The sequence below is a fragment of the Syngnathus scovelli genome, chromosome 13 (genome assembly GCF_024217435.2).
Source record: "Syngnathus scovelli strain Florida chromosome 13, RoL_Ssco_1.2, whole genome shotgun sequence".
Lineage (NCBI taxonomy): Eukaryota > Metazoa > Chordata > Actinopteri > Syngnathiformes > Syngnathidae > Syngnathus > Syngnathus scovelli.
This window is the reverse complement of record NC_090859.1, coordinates 11,566,077-11,592,589: the sequence shown is the minus strand read 5'-3', so window position 1 is coordinate 11,592,589 and position 26,513 is coordinate 11,566,077. Positions and strand designations below refer to the sequence as shown.

The 26,513-nt window shown below is 46.1% G+C and overlaps 5 protein-coding genes across 5 annotated transcripts in view; 4 read left to right on the top strand and 1 right to left on the bottom strand.

Annotated features, from left to right (window-relative positions):
* zgc:73226 (uncharacterized protein LOC402792 homolog) overlaps window positions 1-698 on the top strand; it is a 35,937-nt gene extending 35,239 nt beyond the window's left edge. Inside the window, exon 9 of the mRNA XM_049737963.2 lies at window positions 105-698. Coding sequence (XP_049593920.1) covers window positions 105-153 — 49 coding nt within the window. The 3' untranslated portion in view covers window positions 154-698. The remainder of the gene's footprint in view (window positions 1-104) is intronic.
* Window positions 699-1,888: 1,190 nt separating this feature from the next.
* On the top strand, window positions 1,889-14,550 carry thbs4b (thrombospondin 4b). Its single transcript, XM_049737899.1, has 23 exons — window positions 1,889-1,931; window positions 5,549-5,695; window positions 7,787-7,984; window positions 8,451-8,704; window positions 8,761-8,863; window positions 8,929-9,011; window positions 9,068-9,119; window positions 9,188-9,339; window positions 9,891-10,028; window positions 10,142-10,219; window positions 10,300-10,452; window positions 10,534-10,638; window positions 10,711-10,818; window positions 10,902-11,061; window positions 11,556-11,674; window positions 11,810-11,862; window positions 12,117-12,310; window positions 12,887-13,065; window positions 13,145-13,193; window positions 13,266-13,462; window positions 13,536-13,708; window positions 13,820-13,959; window positions 14,061-14,550. The coding sequence occupies exons 1-23, from the start codon at window positions 1,904-1,906 to the stop codon at window positions 14,117-14,119; spliced, it is 2,922 nt and encodes a 973-aa protein (XP_049593856.1). The 5' UTR covers window positions 1,889-1,903; the 3' UTR covers window positions 14,120-14,550.
* A 3,111-nt stretch (window positions 14,551-17,661) lies between these two features.
* LOC125979572 (dnaJ homolog subfamily B member 5) lies at window positions 17,662-20,767 on the top strand. The gene is made up of 4 exons (XM_049737939.1): window positions 17,662-17,805; window positions 18,392-18,653; window positions 18,764-19,305; window positions 19,912-20,767. The coding sequence occupies exons 1-4, from the start codon at window positions 17,698-17,700 to the stop codon at window positions 20,143-20,145; spliced, it is 1,146 nt and encodes a 381-aa protein (XP_049593896.1). The 5' UTR covers window positions 17,662-17,697; the 3' UTR covers window positions 20,146-20,767.
* Window positions 20,768-21,085: 318 nt separating this feature from the next.
* hwa (huluwa) lies at window positions 21,086-22,800 on the top strand. The gene is made up of 3 exons (XM_049737950.2): window positions 21,086-21,874; window positions 21,976-22,183; window positions 22,257-22,800. Exons 1-3 carry the CDS (start codon window positions 21,368-21,370, stop codon window positions 22,418-22,420), a joined length of 879 nt encoding a protein of 292 aa, XP_049593907.1. The 5' UTR covers window positions 21,086-21,367; the 3' UTR covers window positions 22,421-22,800.
* Window positions 22,790-26,403, bottom strand: atp5fa1 (ATP synthase F1 subunit alpha). The gene is made up of 11 exons (XM_049737903.2): window positions 26,247-26,403; window positions 25,691-25,766; window positions 25,341-25,510; window positions 25,078-25,251; window positions 24,834-25,000; window positions 24,369-24,669; window positions 24,047-24,271; window positions 23,837-23,944; window positions 23,611-23,755; window positions 23,396-23,546; window positions 22,790-22,999 (listed from the first exon to the last, which is right to left on the bottom strand). The coding sequence occupies exons 1-11, from the start codon at window positions 26,304-26,306 to the stop codon at window positions 22,921-22,923; spliced, it is 1,656 nt and encodes a 551-aa protein (XP_049593860.2). The 5' UTR covers window positions 26,307-26,403; the 3' UTR covers window positions 22,790-22,920.
* Between the last annotated feature and the right edge of the window lie 110 nt (window positions 26,404-26,513).

The window sequence follows — 26,513 nt, the reverse complement described above, 5'->3', positions numbered from 1 at the left end:
TCATAGATATTAAAAGATAGTTAATATTAGAAAAATATTATTAGTAACATCATTTGAATTGATTTCAATACTTTCTCTCTTTTTTTTTTCTTTTCTTTTTGTAGAATCTATATCGGAAAACGTTTGGCCACTTCCACAACTAGCACGCTGTGACATTAGCTTCATGCTAACCTAGCCCCTTCCCCCAGTAAGGTCGCAACCATAGTACCTCGCCTGTTTGCGTTTGTCTCGATTAATGTGTGTGTGTGTACGCGTGTGCATGTGTGTAGCCATGTTGTTAAGGCCCTTAAGGGTGGGTTGGTGTTGGGAATGGGGGAGAGGGGAGGTGGGGGGGCCTGGCAATGAGTCACGCTGAGGTCACTCTAGTCTCTAAAGACTAATCAGAGAGAAGACCAGATGATACAAGGGGGAAAAAAGAACACACACAAAAAAGAGGACACCATGTGTGTGTATAATATATGCTAGCCCTTCGGACAACCTTGAGGGTAAAAACAAAAATCTGTCATTTGTCACGAGTAATGACAGCTAAAATTTTTTTTTCCTTGTCCTTTATTTAAAGCAGACATGTAGTTTTCAGGAGTCAATGTAGGGAGTGCGTGTACTTTTTTTTTTTTCTTCTGTCCCTTAATCCAATTAAATGTTTAACCTCCCCCAAAGACAATCACGATCCCATTAAACGTCACTCCTACACACCATCAGAGTGCGTGTTTGCTCTTTTGTTCAGCCTAGTAGTTGCCACATTAGAGTTGAGAAATTCTTTGGATTTTCTAGAGTGGAAATGTTCGATGAGAATTAACAGGAATTTATGGAAATAAATCTATTTCCTCATTGGAATAAATTTAAATAGCACATATTTTTGCCCTTTTTTTGCTATTAACACTGCTGCACCTTCTGGTGTGCTCACATTAGCCACCAGGGGGCAGTGGAATACACATGGAGACACATTCAAAGAAGTGTTTCACAACTAATTTAGTAAGCTGCAGGGATCTGAATGAATTTTTGCAAACAAAGAATAATTACCGTGAGTATTGTTATATTGACGGTCTACGTGTGCTGCAGCACCATTTGTGTTTTGAATTACTATTTGCAGTGTTTGTTTGCATTTATCTAACTGAGGTTGTTTGAGATACACATCGTTAGATTCCCTTTCTTTTATGTTTAGTTTGATAGTAAACATTTATAGAACGTGGTGTTAAACAGTTGAAGCCTTTTTTTTTTTATCTTTGCATTTCTTTATTGCTTTTTCAAGTGTCTTGTGTGTTCCGAATGCCATCTGCCTTCGTCATTCCTTCCCTTACTTTAGTCCTCCTCCTGTTTTTTTTTTTTTTAACAAGCTTCTTCTTTCTCAGACCAGACAAGAATCGGACCTTTTATTGCTTCCCTGTAAACCCCAAGAAGCCTATCCTGGGAGAATAGAGTTGCATTTCCCACAGAAATTAAAATGATTTACTTTTAGTGAGACTATGAGAATAATATGTGACGTTACGATAACAACAATAAAGTTGGGATTTATTAGAAAAAGTATATTGCCGTAATATTACGACAAAAAATTTGTTTATGGGAACCCTGTAATATGAGGATTTTTTTTTTACACAAATAAGTCCATGGTATTATGAAAAAAAACTCCTTAATATGCATCATTGCAAAAATGCTTTATTTTGATAAACAAGGCAACATCCATTTTTTTTTTTTCAATGCAAAAAGGTCACCATTTATCCAACTTGTTTCTCTGAACAGACAAGGATGGGACCTTTTATCGCTTCCCAGAAAAGCCTTTTCCTCATGAACACGTCAAAGTTGAGACCCGGGAAGGTTTGGGTGACAACCTTTTGTGCCCGATCGAGCGTGTCGGCCATTAGCGACACATTTGATGTGTTCTGTCTCGCTCGGCCTCTGCCTGACCATGCAACAACAACATCAACAACAACAAGGTCAGTGATCAGGCACCTGGTTTTCATTCTCCACACGTTTCCACTTTGTATTCCCACGCTGATGTGTTTGGCCACAACGGGAAGTTCTTAACTTTGGGGAGTTTATGCTATCACATGTGCTTCACCAATACACTTTGCGGTTTTCTAATAAAATGCACTGCAAAGGTTAGATTACATAATTTCGGAATGGAAAAGCTGCAGGGCCCTATTTTCGTGCCCAGGAGTCTTTTTTCTTTTGGTATTTTCATCGACGGGTGCAGTTAGAAATTGGCGTTTGCGCCGTCGTGGGAGTGAACACAGCTGACTTGTTTCCCAGCCAATCATTCCCTTTAAATTCAGCACAGACGAAGCACGTTATTTACATACTAGCATAACGGACTCGCTCGCTGGAGTCAATCGGGCAAGCGCAAATTACATTTATAAGAATCCACAAGAAGATCTCCACAGACCGCATTCCACCCATGCGTGGGTTACGTCGGGTAATGGCTATCATATTCGACTCTGTGGGAGTGATGGCGAGTAACAAGCTAGCGCTGCGTACGCTGAGCCTTATAGCAGGAAGGAAGCAAGCCACATGTGTTAAAGTGAGGATAGCAAAGATGCGACGTCGGCCTTGTTGGAGCGTGAAGGCGGAGACATTGCGCCGGCTCAGCAACTTTTTCGGACCGAACGGACTCGCCACTTCCTGCCGTGTCTTAAGCTAAATGCCTTTACCAGAGAGACGTACGACAAGCTAGCTACATGCCGATGATGTATGGATTCAGCTGAAGAAAAAAAAAAAGTTGCGAAAGAAGTCGACATGTTACATTGTTTTTGTCATCTTGCATTCCATTACAAGCACCACCAATTTTCTCCATGGGCTCTTTTATCTCCTTTTGTGGGGGAGGTTGGATTTTTCTCAAAGTTGTCACATCACATTCTAACGACGCATCATCCCGACACCACCTGCTAGAAGAATCACTGCGACACAATGCTTGCGTTGTTTTGCTTCTTTTTGACACTTTTTCGACTTCTCCCTTATGTCGTTAGACAGAATTAGTCAATAAACCGTGACGTTGACAGGGGGGTGGGGAAGGTGTCGAAAAAGAGAACAAAGTGTATTCCCATGCGACTCATCCGGATGATTTAAAGTGTTTTAGTTTACATGCAGGTGGACTTGAAAAGCGGCAAGACGGAGGCGTGACAGATAGACGGAGAGTGCACATATGGTCAACCCATCAGACTCTGACAGTGTCGTTGCGAAATGGCGTAAGCTCTTCTGTTATTCTTTTTTTTTTTTCTTTTCTTTTTTGAGACGATACGGAGAGAAGCGTCGCGCCCGCTCCCATCAATCTCGCAACCTTATTACCGTTTTCCAAGAAGAGCAAGAAGAAAGGTTTTGTGTTTCACCGGCCGCAGACGTTTTGAGTGATTCTGCAGACGTGATGCGAAGGCCGATGGGTTAGATTGTAAAAATTTAGCAAAGGTCTTTGTGTTTAGTGGCAATCTTTGATTTGGCGTTTATTTTAAATTCATTAATGTTTTGCTCCATTTGTATTTTTTACCATTTTAGTTTAATTAAATACATTTTGGGGTTATTAATATTCTAAAACATATAAATATATATTACATATTTGATGCATTTTTTAAAAATCTTTTAGGACACTCGCAAAATTTGCTTTTCTATACACAATCAAGATCCAAACAAAATATGAACCAGATCTGATCCAGATTTACCAGCAGTGTAAATGCAGCATAGAAAATCCCATTCCAATCCATCCAGTCAGGCCACAAATCATATTTGAATGAATTTTTAGATGTCTGGGTTGACAGATGACATACATTGAAGGTTTGCCGGAGGTCCGGCCGCCCTAGCCAGTGCTTTTGTAAGGCCGTTCCAAAAAATCGTTAAATCGCAGTTTGTCTGCAGCGTTTAGTCTGGTCTGAAAGGTAACACTGTAATTTGCGGTCTACTCCAGTCGGGTGTTTGGGCCCACAAAAAGGCAACGACTGGCGGCTCTTACGTCACCTCCCCTCAGGTACGACGCTCGTAAGACTCGGGCGTCCCGCGGGGTTTGCGAGCGCCAGCTCCGGCGGTCGCGTCAAGCTGCGCCGTAACAGCTTCTGTCCGTCGCAAAAGTGCTGATTTGGAGGAAAAAACATCCCAGGAAGAGGTCGTATATCTGCCTAACGTCGCTATTACTTTGCGTTAAACACTGGCGTGAATAACGTCCGCGCGGTCAGCGGTTTAAGAAATGGCAAAATCGTGATCGGAAGCCAAAGCAGTAATAGAGCGGAACCGCTGTCCTCTCCTTGTTACTTCCGAATCAAAACTCTTCAGTAAGCAGCAGTAATAGGAATCGTATTTTCACAAATTATATACAATATCCCTGTGAGTATTCTGTCTCTCTACAAGTGCTGCGCCACCATTTGTGTTTCTTGCGTTTTGATTTGTTCGCATTATTCTCAGCCGACTTTCCTAAAGCAAATCTATGTGGTTGTTTTAAATCCAAAACATAAGAATATTTTTTTTTCACGTTTCATTTAAACATAAACTTGAAGCTTCTTAAACACTCTCGTGTCGCATCGATGCTAAATGCTAATATACACTACATGTTCTTTTGATGCTCGCGTGCCATCCTCACCTTTAAAGCTGTTATTTTGAGGTCGAAAGGTTTAGAGGGATGATCTTCCGGCCCCCATATAAATTTTCCTTACTTTACATTGGCAGGGGGAACAAGGTGTCTCCTTGCCTGTAAAGTAAATAAATGGTCCCTCTAACGGTGATTGAACGTTCTTTTTGGTCATCATGTGTTAAAGTGTGATTAGCTGCCAGACGTTCGCTCACAGTGTAAACATCCGTTCCGTCTTTTCTCCTTGTGAGTATTACACAGATTGTCAGTGCAGTCTTCAGCAGCTGCCACAAGTGTGTGTGTGTGTGTGTGTGTGTGTGTGTGTGTGCGTTCAACTGATTATCTTATCCGCATTTCCACATACTGTTTAATGACCTCATCCCAGACCCTTTTTGAAGGTTCTATCATTATTGACCCAGAAGACCCAAACTAAAGACTTTATTTTGTTTTAAAGCTTCCCACACAGAACAGATCACCTGTGGGAGACAAGCAGGAAATTATGACTCATCTTCGATCGTTTATTCTTCTGCTGGAGACTCAAGGACGCAATTTTTTATTTTTTATATATTAATAGACTTACAGTAGACTACAGAAGGCACATCAATGTGGCGGCCATTTTGGCAGTGGCGATGTTCCCAATAATCATGGACGCTAGCTTAGCAAACAAACAGTCAACGGCGTCCTCTGAGACTTTTCACCTTTGACAGACTTCCTAACGACCTGGACATAGTCTTGTTAAGACCTGCCCTCATTTCCTGACTATTCCCTACGGGATGGCGTGACAAATGAGTAGGTGTGGAGACACAAGGCCGAGGTGTCAAGCAATACCAAGTCTGTTTTCCAGGAACTCGATGAGAGCAGCCTAAACACCGTCAGCCGCAGCAGTCTAACCCGAAGCTGAGCCGTCTGCGTGGATTCAAACCTTCTCCGCATGTGGTGGTCTTTAAAAAAAAAAAAAAAAAAAGTTCTGTTTTTCCCAGACGCTCCTCCTCTTCCCTCCCTCAGTGGGACCCCTCTCACCAGCTTCCATCAGACACTTGCGAGCACAAAGTTGGACGCGGGACGCCGATAACATGGGCCGGTGGAGCGCTGCGATCGTGGCCTCGCAGCTTCTGCTGCAACTTTGCACGTACGTGACAAGCCAGGCTTTAGGTGAGTGATCAATCATTTACAAGCTCACCTCATGTTACCTTTGATTTGATTTTAACGGCCTCAATTTCTACAACGTGACGGCACAGAAATGTCGAGCCGCTCCGCCGCCGTGTACTCGAACCCGCTTTTGTTTGATTCCGCTGCATTATGGATGAAGCGGAGGCCCGGAGAAGAAAAAAAAAAAAAAAAAAAAGGAATATGATATGAAGGAGAGGCCAATACACAAGGAATTATACATGATGTGTGAAAAGTGAAACAAATTCCTCCGAGTTTCAAATCTCCTAGCTGCAGTGAAGTAGTCGTTTCTTTTTTAATTTAAACATTTGCTCCCGGCTCAGTTGCACACATGGAAGTGATCAGACACAATCTGATAGTGACCATGCAGGTCACACACACACACACACACACACACACACACACACACACACACACACACACACACACACACACACACACACACACTTAAAAGTCAGCCAGTAGGAAAGAAAAATTGCTGTTTACTACTAAAGGGAGCGCAAACTGATAATCAGGCCGAATTTCAGCACAGTTAGGAAAAGCCAGATGGATACCAGCTCTCTCAAAGATTGTCCTGAGCGATTACCCGGTGGTATGGGGTGCAATAAAGATGATTCTACCTACTTATAAATGTTAAACCTGTTCAGTATTTACGATAGCAAATCCTTCATGTGGGCAACACCGCCATCCAATAAAATTTGAACCCTAAATGGGGTCAAATGCTTCAATTGGATTATCGGTATGTTTAGCAAACAATTTCCTGAGCACATCAGGGAGGGAAAATCACTCTTAACACCACAAGATGATCGTCTGCTTTTTACGATTTTCATCACAGCAGAATTTCTTTTCACCCATTTTGGCCTAATTAATCAGAATCTGCGGAGCTCGCTTTACATGTACGAGCGTCGGCCTGGATAGTTTTCCAAGCAGCTTCTGGAAGGAAAAATGACTTCTTCCTCACCCCCACACCGCAGGGTAATCACTCAAGGTAATCGATTGGAAGCCTTTGCCGATTTTGATCAGAGGCGGTTAATCAGGCTTAGACCATTGAGACTCCGTCTCCCGGCACCACCGAGCACTTTAATGCCGACTATTTCGATTTTACATCTGACCCTTTTGAAGAGGAATTTTGAGGAATTTAATGCCAAAGGCTGAGGCTGCGAGAGAGGATAAATACGTGTTTACCGTTTATGAGCTTGCTTACAAATCCCCCCGAGTGAATGATGGGCCACCTTTCAGACGTCCATTAATCGGCTGCATGATGAAAAGTCCATCAAGTCCAATAAACAAGCCAGCGTCGTCCGTCATGCCCCTCTCGGAATCTAGCGACGGGGAAGGTTTCGTGTGTGATGTTAATGGTTGAATATTGACGCCTCACCGGCGGCAGACGTTAATAACGCTCAAACTGGCTTTTTTGGCTGGCGAACAAAGACTTCTTGCATCTGGAGTGAACTTGCAAGCATTTTTATTATTCTATCACGTCTCGCTAAAGCACTATTTTTTTTTTTATATATGCAATTAAGGGCCCATGAAGCAATGCTCTCATCATTGGAGCCTCAGAAGGGAACCCTTTTCACACCCATGTTTTTGGGATTTGTTTTCTTTTTTTGCACAAATTCTCATTAAATTGTCAACAAATAAATAATTCTCTTATGGAACTGACGCAATAGCCCGTACGCTTAGTTCGGGCGGCAATGAGGCGACCGAGAATCGGGGTCGAGGGACAATTTTGGCCCAGCGTTTGGGGGGCGATTTTGGCGGCTAGCAATAAAGGGCCTCCGCCGTCTGCTTTTCGGCTGCTTATGCATTAATGAAGTGTGCAGATGGCATCTCACGCGTACACACCTACCCCTCGTCCTCAAGCGGCTTGGCCCGCTCCTAAAACACATTATTAAAGGATAAAGTGCGAGCTCAAATGTACCCCGTCTGCCACTCTCACCACAACAGGCCTAAAAATGTCTCCTCGCATGCATATTTAGATGGCAATCACACGCCATCACATCAAAAGTCCTTTCTTGGACTTGAAGCGACAGCACGCATTTTATCTTACGGGGTGTTTTTTTTTTTCATCACCAGTGTACGATCTGCTCACTTCGCCCGACTGCCTGCCCGACCTGCTGCAGGGTGGCCTGGTGGAGCAGGGTGTCAACGAAGCCTTCATCCTAGCCTCCTTCAAACTGCAGCCCAAGACGGGCACTACCGTCTTTGGCTTGTACAACCCACGGGATAATAGCAAGTATTTTGAGTTCACCGTGATGGGCAAACTCAACAAAGGTAAACAGGAAGGAAGCCACCACAACCACAAACAATCCAGGCATCTTCTCAGTTTGTAACCATTCCGAAATAAGCATTGATGGCGTGTTTATTAATGCAAATGTGCCAACTTTACTGCGGCACACATCATAAATGAATCAGAGCGCTGAATAAGCATTACATAACTGCGATCAAGCACGCATGGATGCCCTTTGTGACTTTAATTATCATATAAACCTTTAATGCTGATGTTGTCTCCGGGCAAATGGCTTACACGGACAGAAATGCAATGCTACTTATTTTCATAGATCTCATTTACACTTGTATATGCTGGTTTTTGTTTTCCCCCCGATGTCGAGGCATTTAGGGTTTTTATTTATTTTATTTTTATTTATTTATGTTTCCTCTACAATTGTGCAACATATCAACTGTTCCCAATGTAGTATTTTTCCCCGCTTTACGGTATTTTATTTGCTGTCATCCTTAGGCGTGTTGCGCTACCTGCGCACCGATAAGAGGACGAGCTCGGTGACCTTCAACAATCTGGTGCTGGCCGACGGCAACGTCCACAAACTGTTGTTCCACCTCAGGGGTCTTCAGCAGCCGGGCGGTCCGATTGGGGTGGAGGTGCATCTGGACTGCAAGCTGGTGGAGACGGTGCGGGATCTCCCCGCCGCTTTCCAGGGGTTGCCGCCCGGCTACGGCATGGTGGAGCTGAAGACTATGCTCAACAAAGATCAAGTGCGTGAACACAGAATAATGATTATGGATAGCGGCTGACGAATTTACTTCTACAGGAAGGCTTACACGAGCTCAAGCTGGTGGTCGGCGACACCTTTGAGAATGTTGCGTCTTTGCAAGACTGCCATTTCCAGCAAAGAGACTCTGTGCAAACTCTGGGTAAGATGATGACATCAACCTGAACCAAGCGTGACCCGCTGATTGTCAAACAATCTCGCCTTCAGGCGTCAACACCAAGCAGCTCTCCAATCAGATGATGGAGTTGACCAAGGTGATCAACGAGCTGAAAGACATCCTCATCCAGCAGGTAAGATCTTAAATGTTTGAAGACCCTTCCCTTGTGGACCTAACCTGTCTTTGCAGGTGAAAGAGACGTCCTTCCTCACCAACACCATCTCTGAGTGTCAGGCTTGCGGTAAGACCAGCATCAATGACTTTCAATTGAAGAATTATGGTAAAATTCGGGATGATTTTTGTCCGAAGGTCTGGGCGGAACCGAAGTGGTGAAACCCAGGTGCGGCCCGGGCGTGTGTTTCCGCGACGGCATGTGCCGGGAGACGGCGGACGGCGTGGAATGCGGACCTTGTCCCGACGGCTACACGGGAGACGGCTTCAACTGCGACGACGTGGACGAGGTATCTCATCGCTGTCGCCATCCGTCACACTCCACAGATGAGATGCAATTGAGTCGCCCTTGACCTTGACCCTGAATAAATAAAAGCTCGCTCAGCTTTCTGCGGGCCCGCTAATGAATATTGCATATGTAGCGAGCCAGAACAATTAGGCGCTGTAGCGTATGTAAGGCGAGGACGTGTGAGGCGCAAAATTAACATTTCGCTTCATTAAAATCGGCATTGTTTACAAGGGCGCCTGCAGTTAAATGGGATTTGTTTTTAATCAAAACACAGTGAGCGGGTTGAAGGTGACTTGATACAGATGATAAATGACAGAAATTAGCACTAGAAAGCATCAATGACACCTTCATTAACCTTACACAATTTACAGTTCAATTTTTTTTTTTTAATTAAAGGCGATATCGTAATAATCACCCAAGAAAGACAATAGTTGACGGGTTAAATTACATTTGGTCGTGTTATTTCTAGTTCCGTAACGTTGCGGAAAGAAAAGTGAATTCTTTACTTTGTTTATTTACAGTACAATTTGAAATTGTGATTATTTCTTGCAGTGCCAGTTCAACCCTTGCTTCCCGGGAGTCAAGTGTGTGAACACAGCGCCCGGTTTCCGTTGCGACGCCTGCCCGCTGGGCTACACCGGCCTGCCTGTAGAGGGCGTAGGAGCGCTGTTCGCCCAGACCAACAAACAGGTAGCTGGCGATGTCACAAAAGATAAACTAATGACTGTGCAGGATCTATTGGTCACATTTTTGTTAGTCACTCAATCAGCTAACCAGTTAGTTAAATATTTTTTTTTGTTGAGGTGTGTGACGACATCGACGAATGCAAAGGACCAAACAATGGCGGCTGCGCGGCCAATTCCATCTGTCAAAACTCAGAGGTGAGGCCTCCTCGCGCAAGCACCACGGCATGTTTTTGCTGCAGCAGATGTGCGAGTAAATGTGTAACGGCGCCCCGCAGGGCTCGTACCACTGCGGCACCTGCAAGACGGGCTTCACGGGCGACCAGGTGAAAGGCTGCAAGCCCGAGATCAGCTGCGGCAACAGCCTGACCAACCCTTGTGACGTCAACGCGCAGTGCGTGACCGAAAGGGACGGATCCATCTCCTGCCAGGTACCGCCTGCTTGCTTTTCGAATAAAAAAAACATCTCGTCACCGCCGTACATGCTCGAGTATCGCTTGCGCTGTTCTCAGTGTGGAATCGGCTGGGCCGGAAACGGATACCTGTGCGGCAAAGACACTGACATTGACGGATATCCTGACGAGAAGCTCAAGTGTAAGGACTCCAGCTGTAAGAAGGTAATTTTAAAACCATTAGCTAACTGATGTGGATGACAAAAAAAATCAAATGTTTCTTGATGTCTCCAACAGGACAACTGCCTCTTTGTTCCAAACTCGGGCCAAGAGGACGCCGATCGAGACGGGCAGGGAGACGCCTGCGACGACGACGCAGACGGTGACGGCATTCCCAACGAGCAAGTCGGTATTCCCGAAGTCTTCAACATAAAAGGCCTCTCGTCGGTTTGGTTCCACCGACGCAACTTTGCCGCTTTGGCTTTCAGGACAACTGCTGGTTGAAGCCCAACGTGGACCAGAGGAACAGCGACAAGGACACGCATGGCGACGCGTGCGACAACTGCCGTCTGGTGGAGAATCCGGACCAGAGGGACACGGACAACGACGGCAAAGGCGATGCCTGCGATGACGATATGGACGGAGACGGTAATTAATCACTTTGGGTCCAGAGAATACATTTTTCCTCAGATTGAGAACCACTGGAGTACGTTAAAGAGAACCAGGCGACGTCACCACTCATGCCTGATGACGTTCGAGTTGCATAAGCGGCAATGGTCTATTTTTAGCTTTTACGTTACACTAGGATTATTGGCGTATCTGCCTCGTCTGACCCCAGAGTGAAGAGCGTGATTACGTCTTGGAAGCCCTGCGGCACTAGAAAGACCTCACCTCCGTTGCATCTCTCTGACCTTTATGGTGCTGCTACTTTCTGGATGCAAGAATTCACTTTAAAAGGAGGACATGAGAAAGTAGTCTTAAGTGCAGTGCAACAGCAGCCCCTAGTGGTCAAATAACAAGTAGCACCTTCCTTGCTTAATGGTGTCTTTCTTTATGGCTGCCATTTAGGGAGTAATGTGGATGTGAGAATGAATGAGATATTCATTACTGATTGATTGACGGGTGGTTCGGGTCATTGTCAGGCCTGAAGAACTTCCTGGACAATTGCCAGCTCATCAAGAACCGAGATCAGCTGGACCGCGATGGTGACGGCGTCGGAGACGCGTGCGACAGCTGCCCTGACATCCCCAACCCCAACCAGGTAAGCTCAATCAATGGCTCTGTATGACACAACTGAAATGTTTATTTTTGCTGATTTAACTTTCCAATGTTTCACAGCTTTGTGTTATCAATAGTGCAATGGGCAGCATTGAATACCTTTTTACTTTTATTTCAGTCTGATGTTGACCATGACCTTGTGGGCGACTCGTGTGACACAAACCAGGACAGGTAAGACAAAGGACTTTTTTTCCACATTTCTTTTCCAAATTGAAAAAATTGAAATATTGGATAATGTAGTTCATGAAAATTGTGATGAAGTATGACTGTGTGCACACCGAAATAAAATTTAAAAAACTAACAGTTTAATTCCTATTGCTGCAAGATTATGCACAATTTGAACATGAAAGTTGCACTTGAATATATGAAAATAATAAAACTGCATTTTTTTTTGCATTCTACTAAAAACATGTTCTCTCCTCTAGCGATGGCGACGGCCACCAGGACACCAAGGACAACTGCCCCTTCGTGATCAACAGCTCGCAACTGGACACCGACAAAGACGGCATCGGCGACGAGTGCGACGATGACGACGACAACGACGGCATCCCGGATCTCATCCCGCCCGGACCGGACAACTGCAGGCTGGTTCCCAACCCCGAGCAAACCGATGCCAACAGTACGTAGCGGCACGGTCGAATGAGAATTCGCCGGGCCGGGTCATGTTATTTTCCCTAAAATTGTCATTACTGGCAATTTGTGCACTCTGTGTCAAACCAAGACACACATAATCACACGTTGGCCTACTTGCAAGCTTTTGTCAGGTGACATTAAAAGCAATTTTAGGTTTTGGTAAAAGCTCTTTTATGTGCACCCACCTGCGATTCATGCTGAGTCTCCATTCTGAAGGGCAGAAAGCAAGAGTGCGGCGTAGAGCAGGCAGCAAGAATCTTAAATTGTAAAAAAAAAAAATGCTCAACATCACCTCCAGACTAAAAGAAAAGCAGCTCAAGCAATAAAAGGACCAGTGGAAGCAAATTGACGAGCTGTCAATGGTAATTATCAAGCTTGCCAGCACACAAGTAATTGCATCCCTCCCCCGCATCCAATAATCCATCCCATCGGGACAGATTGTAGCAAGGATGCAGGCTGGACTAAGCGCTAATAAATGAGCATCGAAATTACAGTGTGGTGGACCACAAAGACAAAAAGAAAAGAAATAAAAATGAGAATAAATAAATTCATTTGTCCTCAGATGACGGCGTGGGCGACATCTGCGAGAACGACTTTGACCAGGACAAAATTGTGGACCACATCGACAACTGCCCCGAAAACGCAGAGGTGACTCTGACCGACTTCAGGGCCTTCCAGACGGTGGTGCTGGACCCCGAAGGCGACGCTCAGATTGACCCCAACTGGGTGGTTCTCAACCAGGTCAGAAGGCTCCAAATCAAAACAGTGTTTTGTGCCACGCCTCGGAAAAATATCGAGAACATCTTTGCTCCTCCCTCAGGGAATGGAAATCGTTCAGACCATGAATAGCGACCCGGGTCTGGCTGTGGGTAAGTCGGTCTTTTGTAAAGTTTCAACCAAAATGTGAAAAACAAGAAAATAACCCCCGACGTGCGCTTTAGGTTACACGGCCTTCAGCGGCGTGGACTTTGAGGGGACGTTCCATGTCAACACGGTGACGGACGACGACTACGCCGGATTCATCTTCGGCTACCAGGACTCGTCGTCTTTCTACGTGGTCATGTGGAAGCAGACAGAGCAGACGTACTGGCAGGCCACGCCCTTCCGAGCCGTGGCCGAACCCGGCATACAGCTCAAGGTTAGTTAGTTTAGTGTATAAATAGAGGTGTTTAAGATATTGCTAGAACCTTGCTGTCTCTCTTTCTCTCAAGGCCGTGAAATCCCAATCTGGTCCCGGAGAGCATCTGAGGAACTCCCTGTGGCACACCGGAGACACCAACGACCAGGTACGCCTCCTGTGGAAGGACCCACGCAACGTGGGCTGGAAGGACAAAGTGTCCTACCGCTGGTACCTGCAGCACCGCCCGCAGGTTGGATACATCAGGTAATGTGCCCTCTGGTGCATGCTGTTTTGGTTAGCAATAGAGTTCAACTCAATGATCTGAGTCATTTTATTTCTCTCTGAATGAAAATGTCTTTTTCTGGTTTACCACAGGGCCCGCTTCTACGAGGGGTCCGAACTGGTGGCTGACTCGGGCGTGACCATCGACACCACTATGAGGGGGGGCCGACTCGGCGTCTTCTGCTTCTCACAAGAAAACATCATCTGGTCCAACCTGAGATATCGCTGCAATGGTGAGCTTGTTCTCGAAATTACATTAGGGCGTTTTTGTACAAAATGTGTCCCACAAAGCGTGTTTTGCAATAAGCAAGCCAAATCTCCTTCTTCTTGTCAGATACCATCCCTGAGGACTTCCAAGAGTTCAGCACTCAGCACGGCGTTGACTCCCTCTAAATAAGGAATAAAGGGTGTGCGTGTGTGTGTGTGTGAGGAGTGTGTGAGTGTAAACCTGTGTGTAAGTGTGTGTGGGTCTATGTATGTATTTTTGTGTACATTTTCAATCCATGAACAGAGCAGCGTCCTGTACTGTATGTGAATCATGTCCTAACATGCAACAAAATACAACTCATTTGCTGCAATGACATGTAATCCTTTCATGCATCATAGTTTTTGCAATTAAAAAAAAAAATGGTTACATTTTATGGTAAGCTGCAGCATTGTTGCTACCCAGCAATAAATGGGACAAATGTTTGTTCAATGATGCTACAACATACCCCCTGAAATGTAAAGGTTCTTTTCCTAGCCTTTTGTCTGTGTGGGTGGGTTTTTTGTTGTTGCTGTTTTTTTGTCTATCAGATATTAAATAAAGAAACCCAACTGGTTAATTGATTTGTTTTAATTGAGAAAATAAAAACATCAGCAAAAGCATTTCACTAACTGACCAGGAGATGGCGACAGCCTGGAAACTGAAGACCATGGATTGTTTGTTCTACTATAGCCTAGGTGGCTGATTCACAATTTGTTTTGTCTGATATCAGATATTAAATAAAGAAAACCAACTGGCTAATTGATTTGTTTTAATTGAGAGAAAAAAAAAACATAAGCAAAAGCATTTCACTAACTGACCAAGAGATGGCGACAGCGCGGCATCTGAAGACCATGGATTGTTCTGCTATAGCTTAGCTGGCCGGTTTAAAAAAAAAAAAAACCTTAATTAGTTAGGGGTCAAAGGTCAAAGTTTACGGTTCAAAGTTCACCCAGGGGTCAAAGGTCAGGTCAAAGTTCACGGGGTCATGTGCACATTTTTTATTTTTAGCTAGAGTTGAAAGTTCAGAGTTCAAAGGTCACCCAGGGGTCACCACGGGGTCACCACGGGGTCACCGAGGGTTCAAAGTTCAGGGTTCACTTTTTTTTTTTTTTTGGGGGGGGGTTAACCTTTATTTAACCAGACACCAAACAACGGTGTCGCCATCTCCTGGTCAGTTAGTAAAATGCTTTTGCTGATTTTTGTTTTGTTTCTAGTTAACCTTTATTTAACCAGACCCAAATACCAAATAAATGTAAATGCATGTACATGTTTTGTGTATTACAAATAAGGTCATAAAGTACAAACATGGTCATTTCCTTTTTTTTATTTAAAAACGGTCTTGCATTTCAGCATTTACACACAATTGCTGCAGAAAGTTAACTTTTAATAGTTTTTCGATACCATAACTACACCCCTTACCTCTAAGCCCGACAAAAAAGGCTCATCTTTACAGAACGAGTAAGAAGGACATGATCGTGCAACATGAATCATTAGACAAATACACTCCAGCTGCATTAAGACACTTTAGTACAATTTCATAATCCAAACTATTCGGTCAGGTTAATGTTCTGTCAGTGTGCAGAGAGAAGAGAACAGAGCGTGACTGGAGCCATCTGTCTAACGAGCAACCGTCTCGCCATTGTTCAGACACCGGCGCTCTTACAGCGTGAGCGTGGGAGGAAGTGCCAGACAAAATGGTCGGGGTGGGAGTGTCAAAATAACTGAGAGAACATCATATTTTCATTAATTATGCCCTCTTCACAACATGTCCATCAAACCAACAATGAACAAAATGTACTTTTTTTTTCCGTTGGTTTGGTTGATAGGAGACTCAACTTTTCTTCTCATCAGATTGCTCGACCTAAATGGAGATAGGAGGACAGACATTTGTTGCTTCCTTAAAGGTCAGATGAGTGATAAGGTTGGCCGCAGTGTCCAAATTGAAACAATGCTGCCCCCTCTTGGTGAGGGTGGTTAAGTTCACAAGTTCAGTACCAAGTAGAACATTGAAAAAAGTAAAAAACTTAGATGCTCGCCAGGGTTCCTTTTGCATAACGCCAATTCAGAACTGCCTTTTACTAATGGCGAGACAGATGGCAAGAGTCAGTGAGTCACCTATTCCCCACTTCAGACACCGGAGTTGTTGATTAAAAACCTCCCACCTAAAAGCACAGACAAAAGGTTGCGCTTTTTAACGTCTAGCCCAACATGCTCTCGAGCTTCAATAGCGTCAAAAATAGCCACTCGTACAAACTGTGTTGTATAACAGCGCTATGTGTTGATTGCGCAATCAAATATATACTGTGGTGGGTGTAAAGAGGGAAACGCAATTTATCATCCAAGTCCCACAGGGACGGTGTTTTGTCTTGACTTGCGTAACTGCTCTGTCAATCAATCAATCTATCCATCATCTATCGTTTTGTTATCCATCCATCCGACTATTCGATGGATGTATGGGACACAACATTAGGTACACCTGCTAGATGGCTATAATTTGTTCTCGTCACCCTTTACAGAATACAGAAATATGTAAATCAAAGTCATACTGCCATAATGTGTAATTATGACCATAGTGGCATCTGTGCTAGTGTGCATATATTGCAAGGCCAAATCCAGTCAGACTGTTCAGACTGTTCCTGTAGGCTGCAGCCGTGCGAAAAGGAAAAAAAAAAAAGTCTCTACTGAATCACTGCAGGAGAAGAGGAGGCGTGATGCTCTCCTCGAACCAAATTGGTCTTCCGCTTCCTGCCAGACAGCAACGAGAATCCCTGGGAAATCCGGCCCTGATTGGCCGGGAGGCGGAGGAAGCGTTGCCATGTATGTCTCCACTCTCCTTTGTCCACCAGTTTCTCCAAATAGACGCCATGTCTCTACTTTAGATTAAAAAAAAAAAAGGGCGTTAGACAGCAGCTCATTACACTTTTGACAACACTCACTGACCTTGTGGCGATGAAGTCACCAGGTTATGTCGCTTCATTTGTGTCATCACCTGTCATCTTTTTCTGTTCTTATGGAAGTGGGAGTCTTCAGCTGGTAGCGTTACGGAACGTCTCACTAGCAAAGTGTTTGTAGAGAACCACTCTTTAAATTCAACCCACTGCCCTACTATCTATCTATCTATCTATCTATCTATCTATCTATCTATCTATCTATCTATCTATCTATCTATCTATCTATCTATCTATCTATCTATCTATCTATCCATCTATCCATCTATCCATCTATCCATCTATCCATCTATCCATCCATCCATCCATCCATCCATCCATCCATCCATCCATCCGTCTAGTAATGTATGTAGTGCGTGTCTCGGTGAGGCTATTTGAGGACACGTCCTGCTGGTCTGTCTGGATTCGTGTATTTGTTCTGTCTGGAACAAAAAAAAAAAAAAGTGGACTGTGTGTTCTGAGTCGTGACTCGCTCGCTTCTGGCCGTGTGCCTGTCGGAGCTCCGGAAGCGACGCTCCACAAGGCGCGAGAGGGCTGCAACATCCGCGCACGGCAACCAATGGGCCGCCACTCGGCGGGATCCCGCCATGCTGTGGGAGGGGCCAACGCCGGGGAAGCTCCGTCACGCCGCGTGGGCTGGCTGAGCGTGGAGTAGAAAAGCGAGCTGAAGCCGAGCCACTATTTAGCAGTCGACAGCGGCACAGACAAGGCAAGCCGGAGCATTTTCAGCACCAGCCCCGAGTGGACAGCGACAGCGTAGCTTTGCAGCAGTCATCATGGTTCTCATCTGGACACAGTTTGGAGTCAAGCACAAAAATGTCAACGTCAAGTGCAAAGTTCGGGTGATGCACAGAGGAGACAGCTCGGGATCAGCTTCATCCGCGGTAAGTTTTTATTTTTTAATTTGATGGAACACTTGGGATTTGGCTGTAGTACGTTAGTTTGTGAGATGGTCAAGTTTTAAAAATATTTTAAACTTAGCTGTTACAAACCCCTGACAAGCTGTTGAAATAAACGGTGTCTGTATTTACTTGGATAGTTTGGGTGTCTTAAATTGCTATAAGCATCAATACCTTTTAGTCTTACAATTATACCTCTAATGGACCGTGCAATAATACTAATAAGGAGAAGGATACTTATAAAATATTAAATGTTAAATTATGAACGTTCCACCAGTCACAAAATTAGGTACACAATGTACTGACGTTGAAAGACAAAAGATATTCATGCTCAATAGATTTGATCTCAATGCAAAGAGGAGCATTCATCCAATAGCTGCCGAGAAGCTCCGTTGTCAGGGAAGCACCCCCCCCCCCCTCCCCCCAACCCCTCTGCACCAGCCTTAAAAATTCACAGCAGATAGGAAGTGCAGGGACCAGAAGCAGCAGGACTGAAGAACCTAGCGGTGCTATTATGAAATGAGAATATATAAACTGTAATATGTCAATCCCTCCTCGTCCCTCCTTGCAGGAAGGAACCAAGTCTGAGCCGGACACGCCCTGCCTGTCCATCAAGCCCAGCGCCGGCAAGGACTTCTACAAAGTACTGGGCGTGGCGCCCGAGTCCAACGAAGACGAGATCAAGAAGGCCTACCGCAAGATGGCGCTCAAGTTCCACCCGGACAAAAATAGCGAGGCCGACGCCGAAGACCGCTTCAAGGAAATCGCAGAGGCCTACGAAGTTCTGACCGATCCCGTGAAGAAGAGCATCTACGACCAGTTTGGGGAGGAAGGTGAGCAGGAACTTTTCAACAACCAATCTTCGCCTTATAGACTGCAGGAGGTTTACTTCCAAATATCTTTGAATGTTCGATACTCAATGCAACTTTTCATGTCCAATCAGGTCTCAAGAGTGGCATGTCAGCAGCGGGCCAAGGCAACACTTTCCGCAACCACTTCCCCACCGACCCGCACGCCACATTCTCCTCCTTCTTCCACGGCTCCGACCACTTTGACATCTTCTTCGGTCACGACTGCGACGACGACGAGCTCTTCAACCCCTTCCACCGCTTCCCCTTCAGCCACGTGGGCGCTAGCGGCGACGGCCTGAGGCGGGGCGTGCGACGCCCCCGAGCCAAAGCCCTGGTACGCGAGTTGCTGGTCAGCCTAGAAGACGTGATGCACGGCTGCACCAAGCACGTCAAGATCACCCGTAGCCGCCTCGGTCCAGACGGCCGCAGCCTGTGGACCGAAGACAAGGTGCTGAACGTGGTGGTGAAGAAAGGCTGGAAGGCGGGCACCAAGATCACCTTCCCCCGGGAGGGCGACGAGACACCCAACAGCACACCCGCCGACGTCACCTTCGTTCTATGTGACGCCGAGCACCCGCAGTACAAGAGAAACGGCTCCAACATCATCTACACGGCCAGCATCACCCTCAAAGAGGTGAGATGGAGTTGCGAGACGCCTTGAAACGGATCCGCTTTCAGTAATATTCGAGTTATACAATCAAATTTGTTCCATAACCTTGCGACTACTCCACTACGCCCACACGACACTTCCTCTCGTTTATGCAATCACTCAATGAGTGTAAAGACTTCAATGAGACACAGTTGGCACGACCAAAGAATGACAGCCGGTTACCTCATCCGCCCCCACCGAGCTCGGGGCTAAATTTAGCTCGCCGCTCTCCGTGATGCTGCTAAGGAGGAGGAGGAGGCGTTATGGTCTCTTTAACTCTCATTTCATGCGCACCCACGCTCGGCAGATTAGCGGTGCAGCAGTCGGCGTCACACAGACAGGCTCGGTGAGCCGCTTCCTTGTGTAATGGGCTTTTTAGTAAGACTGACACATTTCCCGGCTTATGTAACTTGACACCTTTGGAATAATTACAAAAGCCTTTTAATTCACTTTTTGGAACTAATCCACCATTTCCAATGACTAAATTATTTTTTTAAAGTTACAAAATGTTCAATGTGAAGGAACTTTAGCGCCATTTTGAAAGCCTTCCTCCGAGAGATTTAACGTTTCTGTCCTCTTGTTTCTTTCCAGGCCCTTTGCGGCTGCACAGTCAACGTTCCCACGCTGGACAACCGCCTCATGCCCCTGCCGTGCAGTGATGTCATCAGACCGGGCGCGGTCCGGCGCCTTCGCGGCGAGGGCCTGCCCGTCGCCCGCAGCCCATCGCGGCGCGGCGACCTAGTGGTGGAATTCCAAGTGACCTTTCCCGACAGGATCCCACCACAGTCTCGGGAAATCATCAAGCACAGTCTGGGCCAGTGCTAGTCTGCTCAGCACCAATGACTGCTACCTATGTGCCCCTCCCCCATTACAAAGCCAATGGCTGCGAATGGTGGCCCATGGAAAGGGTGGCAAACACTAGTACAGTATTTGTAAATTCCCACTGGTTGAACTTCAGCATCACCCTTCAATGGTTGGGCTAGCCCGTTCCAAACTGAGGTGCGATATGACCAATCACAAATTCCCGTTGTTTTCCCTGCAGAGGGGTCACCATAAAACCTGACTCAAGTGCTCTTTGGTATCTGAGGACATCTCCGTTTTGCCTTTCTCTCCGATGAAAAGCTTATTCTTATCTTGTGTACTGTTATAACCGCAGTATGTTATTTGAGTCTGTACAGACTTAACATGGGGTTGTGGGGACGGGATGGGCGGGGCGGAACAACTACTTGACTATAGTTATATATGGTGCTCATATGGGACTTTTGCATTGATTTTCTTACATTGTACTTGTGTGCAAAGATCTACTTTGTGTGCAAACAAATGCAAACAACGTTGTCTCTAACAGAGACTCATGTGTCAATTGTTCTATTGAATTGAAAGGTCTGAGGTGAAATATACAGTGAGGACCTGGCAGCATGAACTGAATTAAAGAGAGGGAAAAACTTTAGCCCAGTTGTCCTGTCATGTTTGCTTCGATCATCTTCTACCAAAATGACAAAAATGGTATTAAAACACATTTTTCTCATTTTGATCATTTTTAACCCACTTATAGAAGAGTGCACAGTCACTTTTGCATCTAAGGGCTAAATAAAATCAACTTAAAGGACCAAGGTTGGCCCCTTTTGGCCAAAAATTGGCTATTTTTCGATATAATTGTTTTCAACTTTACAAAGAAAGCTTTTTGCTTTTTTTATTTTCCGCATTCCAATCAACAAAATCCCCAAGGAAACTACATAATCCTGTAAATTGTCGCCCTCTTGTGGCTACCTGTGGAACAGCAACATGCGTCACTGTGAACCTAATTGCTCGCAGCTGTCGCTCTGTAATGTTTGTGGCGCACATGCAAACACACTCGAGTTTTGCGCATATCTTAGGTTTCACATTGGATGTCAACCAAGTTCACATTTGCAGAAAAGGTGCACAACAAGCATAAAGTCTGATTGACACGGAAAACAACGTGCACACTCACCTACACGGCGTGGATTTTTAGTCGAGATCAGTGAGGGGTGAAGGGGTGTGTGTCCCTTTTAATGTCCTCCGTGATTAAATGTCGCAACCAGGTCAGAGCACACCACCCAGCCCCAACTTGAGCGAGGGTTACCCGGTGGTCAGCCTCACCCTGGTGGTCCTGCTGCTCATCCCGGCTGTAATCGTGCTGCTCCTGCTCAACTGCCTCTTCCTGGGCTACAAACTGTTCCGCCTCTCCAAAGCGAGGCCGCGGCCGCCTCGCCGGAAGGACGCGCAGGACTTCCTGCTTCTGGAGTCCGCGTTGCCTCGGAGGACACCTGACATGGAGGGCTTCTCCACGCGGAGGCCGTACATGTCGCTGTCCGAGCCCGTCCTGCCACAGCCGCCGGTCACTTCCTCCAGGGCGTCTTCGTCCGGTAGGCAGCACGGGATCTGGCCGCTGAGGCCGGGATCCGGTTCCTTGAGGGCGCCCAGCAGCATCCGGGCGGCGAGACCCAGTCTGGGCGAGTGGTGTCACAGCGCGCCGGTGTTGCCACAGTCCAGCGAATCAGAGGCCGACAACCTCGTACCGCCCAACTCTCCCATGGTGAGTGAAATCCACGTCACGTGATGCAGCGGGTTTAGGGTGCACAGGGACCCAGGTCGTGTCAGAGGTTGCTTAAATTCTACATCAAATTGTCCGATTAGAGCGTTTACAAGGAAGTGGAACACATGGCCGGCATCCATCGGAGTAGCACCTACAGGATGCTGACTGAGCTGAGCCCGGATGCTCTACACCGGTTGGACCAAGCACACATGGAATGCCGGTCTTACCTCCACCCACCCTCGGAGGGCTCCTGTCCCAACACACTGATGGCTTGCTCGGGACTGGACAGCGACTTTGGTGCCAGTGCAGGTTTGTTGGTGTTTTTTGCATAAAGAATTCTGTATCTTTTTGACTGGGACATTCAAAGATTGGTGTGTTGAAGGCATCTCCCTGCGGATTTTGTCAGAGGACAGCGACGGCTTGTCCAACGGCGTGCTGGCGTCAGCGTTGGAGTGGGACTATTACGACTATTACGTCAAGCAGAACAACGTGCCCAAACACAAACACCATCGGCCGGCCATGCACACCAAACAGTACTGGGTGTAAATTGTCTTATCTATGCTTTTGTATCTATTTATAGCTTATTTATTTTGGTCCTATTTAATGATGTGGAAATTTCATATTTTCTCACTTATCACTTTTTGCACGTATGCTTTTGGTTGCACTCTTAAAATGATTACATCACTCTAGTGTCCACGTTTCACATGAATAGTCACAATCTCTCACAATTGCAGTTTTAACAGACAATTTGATTCATTAATAAAATCTGATTTTTAAAATTGTTTTACTTCTAAATATGTACTGTGAATTGAGATGTTATTTGTTCCATCACTTGGGATATTGAAAATGTATCTGTTATCTAAAAGGACAATTAAGATAACGTGCTTGTCACAGAACAGTCTAAATAAAGTGGAGCATTGTTGGAATACTTTTTATTCTCTTGACTGTACATTAGAGATGACGTGTTGACCAACTGAGCGAGCTAGGAGCACACATGGAGCACAACCAAAAGCGCAACATAAAAAGTGAAGAATGCCTTTTGCACGTTACTCAAAGCTGGAGAGGAAGTTGAGCACAATCTGTTTGAGCTTGGCGTCTGAGGCCTCAGAAATTTGTCCGTCGGCCCTGCAAAAAAAAAAAAAAAAAGGTATTACTGCCTTTGTTCGATTTTGCATCATTCCAGATTTTTGTACAGCTATCCAGAATTAATATGTTCAAACGTGCTAATCCTGTTTCTAAAATAGCAAACCTAAAAATATAAACATTCGACATTTGCCCACCAGAGGGCGCTAATTTCCTACAAAGTCATCTGGCTTGCCAGACTCAAGTAGTTTTAAAACAGTGGCGCAATTACAGGGGTGAGGGGCAATGAAGTGAAACTAATAAAAATGGGGCTTTAAAATAATTCTGACATAATTAAAAGTAGGGAAAATGTATAACATCTTTAGTGAAACTAAAATTAAAAGCAATACAACTAAACTGATTCATGCTATTAATCACATTGTGGGGCGGAAAACTTACCTGATGGCTGCCAGCAGGTCTTGGTGCTGGCTCAGGATGTGCTGCAGGAAGGCCTTCTCGAACTTGGTGATCTTGCTGGGCTCCATCTTGTCCAGGTGCCCCCTCACGCCGGCGTAGATGACGGTGACCTGCTCTTCAATGGCCATGGGAGCTGCGGGAGGACGGGCAGCAGAGTTTCAAAAGCCCAAAAGCAGATTGTTGCTGTCCACACTTACCGTACTGGCCCTGTTTGAGGAGCTCTGTCAGACGCACGCCGCGGTTCAGCAGCTGCTGCGTGGCGGCGTCCAGGTCGGAGCCGAACTGGGCGAAGGCGGCCACCTCGCGGTACTGGGCCAGCTCCAGCTTCATGGTGCCGGCCACCTGGTGGGGAACAGATGGAACAAGTTGGCTTGGTGTGATTTGGTGGATCGCTTCACACGGGACCTAGCGAGCGGAACCGACCTGCTTCATGGCCCTGGTCTGGGCTGCTGAGCCGACGCGCGACACTGACAGACCGACGTTGATGGCAGGACGGATACCTTTGTAGAACAGCTCCGTCTCCAAGAAGATCTGAAGGAGAAAATTGCAGTGATATGTGCTCAGCATCTTTTGTGGATCCAATTTAAGACTTGGCAGAAATACAACAAGAAGCTAACGGCGGTTCCTGGCCACCTGTCCGTCTGTGATGGAGATGACGTTGGTTGGAATGTAGGCTGACACGTCGCCGGCCTGCGTCTCGATGACGGGCAGGGCGGTGAGCGAGCCGCCGCCAAAGTTGTCGTTCATCTTGGCGGCCCTCTCCAGCAGGCGGGAATGCAGGTAGAAGACGTCGCCTGGGTAAGCCTCGCGGCCGGGCGGGCGGCGGAGCAGCAGGGACATCTGACGGTAGGCGACGGCCTGGCGGAGGAACACAAGTCATTTCATTCCTTAACTTTCAAATGTTCATGTCCAAAAAGCAACCAATGTCTGATCAGTCCGCTTTCGTGAAACTCACCTGCTTGGAGAGATCGTCGTAGATGATGAGGGCGTGCTTGCCGTTGTCCCGGAAGTACTCGCCCATGGAGCAGCCCGAGTAGGGCGCCAGGTACTGCAGCGGGGCAGCGTCGGAGGCAGTGGCCGACACCACGATGGTGTACTTCATGGCGTCGGCGTCTGTCAGCCTCTTGACCAGCTGGGCCACGGTGGACCTCTTCTGTCCGATGGCCACGTAGATGCAGTAGAGCTTCTTCTTCTCGTCGGTGCCCTCGTTGAAGCGCTTCTGGTTGATGATGGTGTCGATGGCAATGGCGGTTTTTCTGAGGAAAAGTATTCGCAGACTTAAGTGGTCCAGCTCCATCCATGCTGAAAATGTCCATTTGGGCTTCCTCTGGTGTGTGCATCATGCGGCCACAAGAGGGCAGTATAACGCACCAAAGGGACTCCAAAGTGCTGAAATACTGTATTACATAAATCCTTCTACCCGGTCTGCCTGTCGCCAATGATGAGCTCACGCTGCCCGCGGCCAATGGGCACCAGACTGTCCACGGCTTTGATGCCAGTCTGCATGGGCTCCCTCACAGAGATACGGGGGATGATGCCAGGCGCCTTCAGGCCCACACGCCTGCGGGTCTGGGAGCCAAGGGGGCCCTGTGATGGAAAAGTGGAAACAGAAAGTTTGTGATGATGCAGCAGTGTTGCAGTTGTGCCTTGAGGATTTTAATCACCTTTCCATCGATGGCATTTCCAAGGGCGTCCACAACGCGACCCAGCAGCTCCTCGCCGACGGGAACGTCTACAATGGCACCCGTCCTCTTGACAATGTCGCCCTCTTTGATTAGTTTGTCGTTACCGAACACCACCACGCCAACGTTGTCGGGCTCCAAGTTCAGGGACATTCCCTGGAAATGAGCAGAAACAAAATAAAGGATAAGTGATTTCTTTTGTGGACAATTTTAAATTTCATTTAACCATGTGGTTAAGTATGAACCTTAAGTCCGGATGAGAATTCCACCATCTCCTCAGCCTGCACGTTCCTGAGACCGTAGACTCGGGCGATACCATCACCGATGGACAACACTCGGCCGGTCTCTTCCAAATCAGCACTGGTGTCTGCTCCCATGATCTTCTGCTCCAGAATAGAAGAAACCTCGGCAGTGCCTTTAGTTTAAGTAAAAAATAAAAGGGAGGTCTGAAATTCAAAGATCACTTAGGGATGGACACCTAAAATAAAAAATAGGTTTAACTGCAGTCGATGAAAATATATATTTTATTTATTCACTTAACATAATGTAAACACAATGAAAATGTCTTTTTTACTTTACTTTTTCCCACAATTACCTGTTTTCTGCATCCATGGGTGGGTGGTGTGGAGGTTCTTGACTGCCACACATGCTGCAGGAACATTTTTGGACACCTTTAAAATACAACAAAGACAAAGTAAAAACAAACAATTAGCATACTTGACATCATCCATAAAGACCAGCAGACTGTAGCGAAAATGGACTTGTCACATAAATAAGAAGGCCTAGATATCGTGCGATGAATTCAGAGAGTTGCATGAAGCTGGCATGTTATGTTTTTATCATAAGCTTGCATGGTAAACTGGGCAAACGTGACCTTCAGAGGAAAATTCACTGTTGACTGACAACACTGCTAATGTCTGTGCGTTGACGTCATTCACACTGAAGGGCGACTTATCAATGCGATGAATAAACGAAGAATAAATAAATGTACTTGTCGATTAGCAGTGTTGGCGAAGTGACAGGCCCGGTGTCCTCCGCATGCTAACACGTCCGCTAACTCAACTCCGCCATGATTTTTCATGCTAAAGACCTCCTTAATCACAATGAAACGAACTAAAAAGAATGGCTCAATTGACGTGAGATGAGCTTACATAGCCGGCCCGGCGAGGGAGTGCGCGGGCAAGAGCCGCTGCGACGCGTACTGACAGCATGTTGGAGTCTTGCGGTGACCGTCCTGCTCCCTGAGCTGAGAGAAGGCTGAGTAGCCGCCGGATGGAGGGGAAGAAAGGGCACTGCAACCCGGAAGTCATTCACGAGTGAGATTTAAAAATTCAAATTTTTATTTTCATTCAGTTTTATCATATGTATACCCTACAAGTGTATTTTATGTACACTATTAATATTTTGAGATGTGAAAC